The sequence below is a fragment of the Malania oleifera genome, chromosome 6, assembly GCF_029873635.1.
Source record: "Malania oleifera isolate guangnan ecotype guangnan chromosome 6, ASM2987363v1, whole genome shotgun sequence".
Lineage (NCBI taxonomy): Eukaryota > Viridiplantae > Streptophyta > Magnoliopsida > Santalales > Ximeniaceae > Malania > Malania oleifera.
The window spans coordinates 7,148,264-7,159,716 of record NC_080422.1 but is presented as its reverse complement, the minus strand read 5'-3'; the positions used below and the strand labels follow the sequence as shown (position 1 = coordinate 7,159,716).

The following is an 11,453-nucleotide window of genomic DNA, read 5'->3' as shown; positions in this document are numbered from 1 at the left end:
AATAAATGTTAAGGTCTAAATTACAAAAAATTAAAAATGAGAAATCAAAATTGTTGAGAATTTTGCTTGTGAATTTGTCTCACATTGAAAAATTAGATTGAAGGAGGGGTGCTTGCATATATAGTTGTGTCCAAGACTCAATAGATTTAAATTTTTCGATTAAGTTATGCTTATCATGTATATGAAGCCCCATTCATGGACACCTTTGACACTAATAAGTGGTATCCGAGCCGACGATTTGTAACTTTGGGTGAGCAAACGATATCATAAAGTTGGGATGTAAAGCAAATTCTCTTGACATACTAAAATATGAAGGACCAAGTGTGTGACTGAGACCAATAAGGAGCACCTAGGTCTGGTAAACAAATCCGTATGTGATCGAGGGCTGGTAGATGGATAGCTTCCATTTAAAGGGGAATGGTTAAAACTTACAAATGAGAGAGAGATTGTTGAGAATTCTACTTGTAAGTTTGTTTCACATTGAAAAATTAAATATAGGATGATTAATAAATTTAAGTTTTTGGGTCAAATTAGTGTTCATCCATATGTATCAAGTTCACTGGGGAACTCCTCTGGTACTAATAAAAAAGACTAAAAATAAAAGTGCAAACGTGTTTAATTACAAAATTTAAAATCTTGAGGACTAATATAGTCAAATGTTTAGGGCCTAATATGTATTCTGACAAATAAAAAAAAGGAAAAAATACATTTAAAAACAATGAATATGTAATAATAATAAAAAAACACATAAGCATACATATATAACACCTGCACATATACAGATATTTATTATTTTAGGATCATGCTACAGGTTAAGTGTGTCGGGGCAAAAATTTTTGAGCCTGAAGTCAAAATAGGAAAGCTTTTTGTGGTAAAAACTAGATTTCTTATTTTTATTCTATGGTCGTTAAATCAGGTAAGCAACTAATAATAGTGGCGCCTTCAGACTCTTGCAGGCCAATGGATCTCACTGTTTCAGAGTCTCATTAGGATTTCTTGGACTCTCTTTTTTGTTTTCCTTCTTTTTTAATGCAAGTGGTGTGTATTTATATAATTATATTAGGATTATCCTTTAATTATCCAAATCTGACCCTCCGTTGTCATACACTAGTTTATTTATTTATTTATTTTGTTTAAAAAGCTATTTTGACCCTTCGAATTTACATTTCTGGCGATTTTCGTGTTGGGTTTCAATTTTTCTTCTTCATCTTCCTCTGGGCATGACTATTCCAAATGATGTTTGGTTTGAAAAGTGCATTTGAACCATTGATTGGACCTCTCTGGCTCTATCCATGGTTTCATTCTGAACCATTTGGCGTTGTTTTCTGAGATTGTGGAGAATTTGGTCATCTGGGTATCATTTTTTTTTATGCTGATATTGTCTTATCTTTGAATTTGAGCCTCTGAAAATTTGAAGAAGTTCAGATTTTTGTTCTGCGTATGTGTGAGCTTGATGGGGTTTTGCACTTCTAGCACTTTTACTGGTGAAAAGAGAAAATGGTAGTTAATTGGTAGTTGGGGTTTTGGTTTTCCCTCACGAGACTATTGCCTTGTCAGTCGTCAAGGAAAGGTCATAGTGTAAAAGTTGTGTCTTGCAGCTGCTGCTGTGACTGCGGAGCTTTATCTACCTCTCAGCAATTGCTCTCTTTCGCTATGGGATCGAGTCTGTTCTAAGTCCTCTTCTGGGTTGAGAGAGAGAGAGAGAGAGAGAGTTGTGTGAAATTTTCTTGTTTCTTCCTATTTATATCTCTGTTGTGTTTTTGAAATGGATCAGAGAGGAGCAATCGAAGTTTTGAAGGACAAGAACGGAATCGATCAAGTCATTCTTCGGAATCCTCGAGGGGCTTTGGTTCGGGTTAGATGCCAATTATTCCACCTTCCTTTTTGTGCTGTTGGTACTTGTCTTGGCAAGATTGAGCATTTTTTTTTTTTCATCAATGCACTATTTCCAGAATGAAGTATTGGATCGGTCACTCTGGTTATAAGACATACTGAGCCAAACAGAAGTTCTAGTTTTAATGCTCAGAGGAGTATTGATTGTGTCCTGATGATTTCTGTAAATGCTGTGTTTATCCAGGTTAGCTTGCATGGAGGACAGGTTCTCTCGTGGCGAACTGACCGAGGAGAAGAATTGTTATTCACAAGTAGTAAGGTGCACTTTTTAGTTCCTCTCTTTTTCGTTAATAGGTTTCCAGTACTTGTTGAAGAACTCTTGAATTGAAGCACATACATTTTTTTTTTCTTTCTTACTCTCAAATTCATCTTTATATAGTTGTTCTCTGACTATTCCAATATCTTATTGTTCAATCCACACAAGCCCAAATCAAGAAAAAGAAAAATTCAGCGAGGCTTGAATAATTGTCTGGATCAGGATGACAATGCTGATATAATAAGAAATCCAGTTTTGTTTGTATTATTGGGTGTCACTTACTGCAGGCAATCTTCAAGCCACCAAAACCCGTACGCGGAGGAATACCGATTTGTTTTCCACAGGTATTTAAAAGCTTAATCGATATATTCAGGTCTGGTAGCGAATTTGATTTGTATCTAACTGAGAACCATTGCTTCAAAATTTCAAGTTCGGAACCCGTGGATCTTTAGAGCAACACGGGTTCGCCAGGAACAAGATTTGGATAATTGATGAGAATCCTCCACCACTGCATCCCAAGGACTCCAATGGAAATGCCCATGTTGACTTGCTGCTCAAACCATCTGAGGAAGACCTTAAGGTCTGGCCACATAGGTATGGTCTCAAGCAAAACTCTTTTGGCATTTCTGAAGTCATCAATAGTTATGTGACCATGCATACTTAAAATTTTGAACAAATCTTCATTGGGCAACTTGATACAAATGAGCATATCTTATTTGAGCAAAAATGTTTCTTTTCAGTTTTGAATTACGACTAAGGGTGTCTCTGGCCGCTGAGGGGAATCTCAACTTAATTTCGCGCATTAGGAATATCAATGGCAAGCCATTTAGTTTCTCATTTGCATATCGTACATACTTCTCGGTTCCTGATATCAGGTATTGTATGAAGTTTTCTACCCCTATTCCAGTTGTTCTTGTTGGAATTCTCATAACCATTCACCACAATTCTAATGAAGCAGTGCAAATTTTTTTTTTTTTTCTCTTTTTTTCCAATGTGATATGAACTTTAAATGACTACAACATGTCTAACAGTGAAGTAAGAGTAGAGGGGCTGGAAACTCTAGACTATCTTGACAATCTATTCCAGAAAGAGCGCTTCACCGAACAAGGAGATGCCCTAACATTTGAATCTGAGGTGATGTATTACCTTAAACACTTCAGAGAATTTTTGTTGCCCTAGACTTGGAAATGTTATTAGAGACTAATCGGACTACATGCCTACATGTTTCTTTCTCATTTGCAGGTCGATCGAGTTTATCTTAGTTCTCCAAAAATGATTGCAGTTTTTGATCACGAAAAGAAGCGAACTTTTTTCATAAGGAAGGGCGGGCTTCCAGATGTCGGTAAGCTTCTTTTCTTCATTTTGGTATTGAAAAGCCACATGGTTGACATTATTAACTGCATCCAACTAGAATAATTGAAGTGTTTATATTGAGCAAATTCACCTCTCTTTCTTAACATAACAATTGCATATTTTGTCACGAGCTTCGTATCTTTCTACTGTGAAACAAGAGTACCGGTAACTTTCTGAGTATGGATTATGATAATCATATGCCTGACTTGAATGGAAGTTGAGACGCCCAATTGAGTTAGACTTCAGAGTAATATGGCTATGCCTTTTAGCATAGAGGAGGTCGTTGGGAATTAACAACAAATTCCTGAAACCTGTGAAAAACAAAATAGAGAGAATATGTTGGCCTTTTGTGGAGTCTGGTTGCGTTCAATCTGGATGATGACCCGACTCTTCTTTAATGAGAGATTTCTATCCTAAGGCTTAGTCCATGGAGCGAGGATAGAAATCTCTCATTAAAGAAAAGTCGGATCATCATCCAGATTGAACGCAACTAGGCTCCACAAAAGCTTAACAGAGGTTAGAGGACAAGGCATCCGGCCACAAAGAACTTCGAAATTCTGTAATTGAGAATGTAAAATCTGCAATCTGTTTAACCTTACTAGCCTTTGATGCTTTTTCACAGTTGTCTGGAATCCATGGGAAAAGAAATCTAAATCCATGGTTGATTTCGGGGACGAGGAATACAAACAGATGCTGTGTGTGGATGGGGCAGCAATTGAGAAACCAATCAACTTGAGGCCAGGCGAGGAGTGGACGGGTCGGCTGGAGCTCTCTGTCATCCCCTCGACTTGATGATGATCATTTGATCACCTTGACACCTACTTGCAAGCTCCATGTGAAATGAAGCAAAAACTAATAATACCCATTTGATGTTTTTTGTGTTAGTTACCAAATAATGCTCAATCAATGGTAACTGTATATGCAGTGTTGAAATGAATAAGAGCGTACTCACTTCATAGAATATGAAGCCATTGTAATGGTAATGGGGATGAATGTTTTAATCTCTCTCCATTACTTGGTAAAATATGTTAAACACAGGAAGCTGGAGTTATAATGCGCTAGGACGTTTGCTTCCAAACATAAAAATGAAGAGTTGAGTGAATATATATATATATATACTTGTAAGCATGTTTGTACAAGTTGCAAATGGGAATTAGTCATTATTCTGCTTGGACCTCTCTCTCTGAGAGTCGAATAAATTCTGTCAATGCATAATGCCGCAAAATTAGGAAATAGCAAGTTAGCAACTGGGAAAAGTCTCCGAGCATTTAAATATTCAGAAGCTAAACCACAGGCAACGTTTGGAGAGTAGAAAAATAGAAATGTGAAAAAGGAAGCCACTCTACATATCAGAGCCAGGTTTCGATCCTGGGACCTGTGGGTTATGGGCCCACCACGCTTCCGCTGCGCCACTCTGATGGCACGTCTTCCTCTCGCAATTAATTTTATTTTATACTTCTTGTTGTGGCAAGTTGGCAGCATGCTCCGTATGTGTAGGGCGCAGTTGTTTCAAGTGCTCTCGAAATACGTACAAATTTTATTGGTCGACGGTGCACACTCGATACTTGTTTGCTTGAAAACATAAATCTCGGATTTTAACTCTAGACTTGTGCTAACTTAAAGAAAAAATAATATTAAATTGTGTTGATTTATTTTTAAATTCATATAAATTTGTAATTCAAAATTCACTCTTTCAAGTTGGAAAGATTTTAGACATAACGAGGAGAGAAAATATTATTGAAACTATCTCTTACTCTAATTAATTATGGCGATATAAATAATTTTAAAAAATAAATACATGACAATCACTTAAAATAAGGAATTTTCGAATGAAGTAGAGGGGTGATTTTAATTTTAAAAAAATAAGTGTCAACTTCGGTGAAACACTCAAAAATGAAAAAAAAAAAAAAGAAAAGAAGGTATAATAGATAGCCTCTTCACTTGAAATAAATTCATAATTTTTAAATCTCATCAATTTGTAAATGTTTTTTTTTTTATGACTCGTGGACTCCAGTCACCATCGCGCCACTTTGGACACAATGGTGTGGCACCAAATCTAAGATGGTGAAAGTCGTCTGCCCATTGACGCACTTCTGGTAATTCACTGGAATAAACTCTCAAGAAAGATCGAATCCATGACCTTGAGGTTATTAAAGTCAAAAGTCGCCCTTACCACTTGAGTCAACCCAACTGCGTCATGCATTTGTAAATGTTAAAAAAGTGGAAGGTATATTGTGGATTGGTCGTACATAATTTTCATTAGCCTAATGAGGTGCTCCATGATTATTACAGGGTTTTAAACTAGCCCTCTTAATTATCGACTGCACTCTGTATAATCTACTAAAAAAAAGGAGTTAATTTGTGGTCATAGAACATTTTTAGATTGCATTTTAGTTCAAAAGACACATAAAAGATTGTAATTACGAGTAGAGATTTCACGTGTTAAACCTATATTAGCATGAATTTAATTAAAACCCGATGTAATTTTGTATTATAATTTAACCAAATCCATATCGAGTTTTGTCTAAATATACAAAAATTTAAATTAATCCAAAGTGTAAAATCTAAATTTAACACTTGAAAAGTCTCCAAACTTTGTGCCGGATCAATTTAGGTCAATGAAATTCATAGAAATCGATCAAGAAAAATAATCCTTACTGATCACACCTGCCCTCTAGCACAAATTCATCCAAAACCTACTAAACAATTTGATCAAATAAAGAAAAAAAAATAATCTTTGCTTGTTTAAACATGCATGGCCAATCCAAACCCGACCCAAAACTTGTTCGGATCAATTTAATGAATATAAGGAAGGTATATGACAATCTTTTAAGCACGTCTTTAGAATAATGAAACTCAATTTTAATATATGCTATATGGATAATAGCAATTAAAATGAGGGTTGAAAGTGAATGTGAACCCAAGGGAACGTATAGGAATAAGAAGTAGAGTAAATGTGTTTTTAAAAAAATATATATATATATATATATATATATAATTTAATAAGTGCTGAATTAGAAAAGTGCTGAAAATTATAATTGGTATTTGATTGAATTTAAAATAAATGGTATTTGGATACTTGTTTTTATAATGGAGTACTATATGATTATTTTTAAACATATTCTAAATTACAAATATTATTAATTTTTTAGTAATAATTATTTTTACTCTTTATAATGAAAATTTAAGTATTTTATATAAAAATAATAATACAAGATTATTATTTTTAATTAATAATAATATTGTAATTAATGTATATTTATTATTATCAAATTAAATTATGCTAAAATAACATTATTAATTAAATTTAAAATTTTAATTAATTTATTTAATTTTAATTTTAATTAAAATAGTTCTTATTCAATCCAAATTTGAATTATAATAATTAATATGATATAAATTACATAGTAAAATTATAATAATATTATATTATTTTAGTTAATAGAAAATATTTAAATTTTAACTAGAAAATTAATGTAACTATCCTTTAAATTTTAAATTATAAACATATTAACTAAAATAGTATAATATTATTTATAATTAAAAAAATCTTGTTATTAATATACATTTATAACATATAATTGACATATTAATTTATGCTAAAAATAGTACTAATAACTAAATTAAAATTTTAGTTTATTTAATGTTAATTTTAAATTTATATATGGTTCTTTTTCTTCATTAATCTTGTTATTAATTTATATTTATAACATATTACTATCATATTAAATTATGATAAAATAACATTATTAATTAAATTTGAAATTTTAATTTTAAAATAGTTCTTGTTCAATCTAGATTTGAATTATAATAACTAATATGTTATAAATTGCACAGTAAAATTATAATAATATTATGTTTTTTTAAGTTAATAGAAAATATTTAAATTTTAATTAGAAAATTAATGGAACTATCCTTTAAATTTTAAATTATAAACATATTAATTAAAATTGTATAATATTATTTATAATTAACCATGTTAAATGTCCCAACCTGGTAGTATAGAGTCGGAAGGGGGGGGGGGAATGAACTCTTTTCATGTATTTCGATTTTCTCTACAAAACAAAATTCTTAGTAAGATTGCAAGTAATTATATTACAATAGATAAAATAAAATCATGCACAAGACACAAATTAAAGAATATAGGGAAAGAAGATCGACACCTATATATTTACGTGGTTCGGCACTAAGCTTACATTCACGCCTTGATACCAACTCAAGGATTCCACTATACGATCTCCTTCACCAGCGGAAAAGTCTTACACTCAGGAACAAATTCCTCCTGTGCTCACAAAGAGCCTTCTCCAAGCGGTTCACAAAGAATCTTACAAGAACGGTTCACAAAGAACCTAACAAGATGATGGAAATACAAAAGAATGCTCCTCAACTGAGCTAATATCAAATACAATCAATCTCACACTATTCTCTCAAGGATTGAATCACACAAGATTAATAAGCAAGAGAGAATTGAGCACTTGTGAATGAATGACTAAAATGCAAAGTGTTAGGTTTGGGTAAAATGATATTTTTTCACCAATATGATCAATAATGCTCAAAACATGTCTAAACAAGCCTAATAACTTGTATTTATAGCCAAAGGGTCAATATGAACGTTAATTAGCCGTTGGAGCAAATGCCATGTGATTTGCTTGAGAACTAGTCGTTTTCTAGTCGTTATTGCGCTGTTCATGAGACCACTGGTCGACTAGCCACCCTCACTGGTCGACTAGTCACCCCACTGGTTGACTAGTCCCCTGCACTGGTTGACCAGGTACTGGCAGAAAGATATGTTTTAGTTACTAGCTATCACTAGTCGACTAGTCCCCTACTCTGGTCAACTAGACCCCTGAATCGGAAAAAGTCATCAACATAAAAGTTGTGAAATTTTTTCTTAGTTTTTCAAGGACACCATGATCATGCTTTTTGGACTCTTCTATTAAAAATTATGCCCCAAATACCAAATGGTATTCAGGAAATTTGATAGGTGCATAACTTTGGTTTTAAACCCAACCAAAAAGTCTTTTAAACACTTAAAACATTCTTGGACAAAAATATATGAAATGTATTAAGTCCAATTAAGTTAAATACTTGTTCAAAAGAGTTTCACCATAAATATAAGATATCTTGTTTATGAAATATATTTGAAAGCTCGTTTCGATATCTTATAAGCTTTCATGTCCTTTATGAAAATATGCTTGACTTTCATGAAGCTGGTAGACACCCAAATTTTTACTAGATCATTTTGATTGATAGAACGGGGATCCAATTCACCAAAGCGAGTTCAAGTTCTAAACCTAGGGGGGCCACATGGCTTGTGGGCCCCAGACATCTCCATTAGGCTCCTCACGGCTTCATGGGCCCCACACGGCTTGGGTCGCACTTAACGTATATTTGTTTTATTATTATTATTATTATTATTATTATTATTTATTTAATTTGTAAAATGCAAACATGCTTTGTTTCCCTCATAATTATTCACCTCAAGCTATATTCCCCTCATAATTGTTTGCCCCATGCTTTGTTCCCCTCATAATTATTCACCCCATGGTATATTTTTCTCATTATTTTTTACCCCATGTTTTGTTCCCCTCATAATTATTTCCCTATGTCTTGTTTCCCATGTTTGCCCCAAGGTAAGTCTATCAATAGTCTTCTTATTGTAAGCACAAGGGAGGATAAAATTTTGAATATATTGAAGTCTTATATTGTTAGGTTGGTGAAGTTTCACTCTCTCTTTGTGAGTGAGTGATGAGGCTACGTTCCATTCTCTCGGGAGATCAAGTAGTCGACCGATCTCGTCTCCTACTAGTGTCGGGTCATCCCATCTGAAGAAAGCACTCCGTAGTGCCTCAATTCAGAGCTCAAGATCCACCTCGGGAAGGACGCTATAGACTGACCCTTGTAGACTTATTGATAGGAAAAGAAGACCAAAGGAGAGGAAGACGAGAGGTAAAACTATAGACTTTCCCTTCCTGGGTTACATTCTAAAATATGATAGATTGAGTATAAAGTTGTGAATACGGGGACTCAAACCCAAGGTTAGGTTCAACCCTGAACCTAAATCTCTCGTTAACTCCTCTACGAACCGTTTGACCCACTTAACCGGTTTAAACTAGTTATCTAGTATTTTTTTTATTCATTTTTATATAACGTTATCTATTTGAAAATTTAGGCTAAATATGAAAAAATCACAAAAAAAAATTAGGAAAAATAGTTTGAGACTTGAAAATCATTTTTGAGATTCCTTTTTTACCCCAAATGAATTCAGAAACCTTCCAAGATAGTATTTTCATACTTAGAAAAATCCTTCAAATTTCAAAATTTTGGGAGTGTATTTTGTAACACATCTTCTCGATTTTTTGATCTCGATAATTGCAACAAAAGGATATGAGCTTTTCAAAGTTTCGCATACCTCGGTTATGAGGGAATAATTATATTATATTTACATGGTTTATTATTTGCATTAGTGTTGTGTAATTTTTCTAAAGGAGTAAATAAAAACTATTAAGTGTAATTTAGGAAAATTTTCTAATTAATTAGGTATCATTCGTAGAATGGGTGTGTAAGGGATGCGAGAACCTTCCCATCACATAACCGAACTCCCGATTCCTGTTTTGGTAATGCAAACCGATTCTATCCTTGATTGGATAGTAGTCAAGTGTTCTAACCACACTAAAAGGTTTGTGACAACTCCATCACACCATTGTTTTCCACGAAAATATTTTTAAAACCACCTTATCCAGTTCGCGCTCGGGAACGTCACGACAAAGCTCTTAGACATAAAACTCGTTTTGTTAAAACCGGGACTAAGTATGAAGAAGATTGTAAAACCAAAATGTTTAAAACTTGTCCCTTTAAAGAACAACTTTGAGTTTAAGATTCTTTTGACAAACTCTATAAGTTATTTTTGAAAACCATGAATATTGAGTTTGTGACTTTAGGTGAAATCCTATAAACTCATGTGTCCTAGTATGCACACATTTGCTCAACTATTACTCAGAAATCATGCAAGAAACACACCCGCAAGAGTTACAAAATGTTCCTACCTCACACAGCTCTTATTACATATAATTTAACAATTAAACTTTCATTGGTTGTGCTTGAGTCTTTTTCAAGTGAGTGTCCATTTGATTTTTCTTATTCGAACTTCTATTGGGTCTAATATTTGCCTTTGATTAAGTACTTCATGTATTCGTCACTAGAACCTATACTAAACATGATTTGCAAAAATGAAATGCACTAAGAATAACATATAGGCTAATATCATCAAAACATATAAACCATGATTATGTAGCCCCCAAGGCTAATAATATCCTCATTTTTTATGATGTCTAACCTATTAAGAATTTACTTAATCTTTGCATTTGTGTTTATATTTACCATGACTTATTATGTAAAGATAAGTTCACCTAGAACCACTAATGGGTTGTTATCATCAAAATAAGACAATTAAGAACATGTAACCCTAAGGCTAACAAACTAAATCTTGTTATTAATTCCAATTAGAACATATGATTATCACATGAATTTATGTTAAAAATATCACTAATAACTAAATTAAAAATTTTAGTTTATTTAATGTTCTTTCTAAATTTCTATATGGTTTTTTTTTCTTCATTCTAGGATTCAATCATATTTTATTAATAAGTAATAGTTATAATGCGTGGGAAAATAATATATGATTAATTTTTAATTAAAAATTTAATTCATAATTACAGTAACCTTTATTTTTAATTAATATTCAGTACTTTTTAAAGTTAAAATAGTATAATATTATTATTTTTTTATTAACAATAATCTTATTCTTAATTTATATTTATAACATATGATTACAATATTAATTTATGTTAAAATAATATTACTAATTAAATCAAAATTTTTAATTTTTAATATTATTTAAATTAATAAATGATTCTTCTTCTTTGTTCCAAAAATGAATTATGTTTTAGTA

General features: G+C 32.5%; 1 protein-coding gene and 1 non-coding gene across 3 annotated transcripts; one reads left to right on the top strand and one right to left on the bottom strand.

The window, feature by feature from the left end:
• The first annotated feature begins 798 nt into the window (after window positions 1-798).
• Window positions 799-4,672, top strand: LOC131158429 (putative glucose-6-phosphate 1-epimerase). 2 transcript variants are annotated; one of them, XM_058113291.1, is made up of 8 exons: window positions 799-1,855; window positions 2,078-2,152; window positions 2,437-2,493; window positions 2,580-2,743; window positions 2,890-3,024; window positions 3,181-3,283; window positions 3,392-3,491; window positions 4,125-4,672. In XM_058113291.1, exons 1-8 carry the CDS (start codon window positions 1,766-1,768, stop codon window positions 4,292-4,294), a joined length of 894 nt encoding a protein of 297 aa, XP_057969274.1. In that variant the 5' UTR covers window positions 799-1,765; the 3' UTR covers window positions 4,295-4,672. The 2 variants fall into 2 exon arrangements, with proteins under 2 accessions (XP_057969274.1, XP_057969275.1); XM_058113292.1 differs by having other exon boundaries at window positions 955-1,855; window positions 2,449-2,493.
• Window positions 4,673-4,849: 177 nt separating this feature from the next.
• TRNAM-CAU (transfer RNA methionine (anticodon CAU)) lies at window positions 4,850-4,921 on the bottom strand. Its single transcript has one exon. It is a non-coding gene; the product is annotated as a tRNA-Met (tRNA).
• Window positions 4,922-11,453: the final 6,532 nt, after the last annotated feature.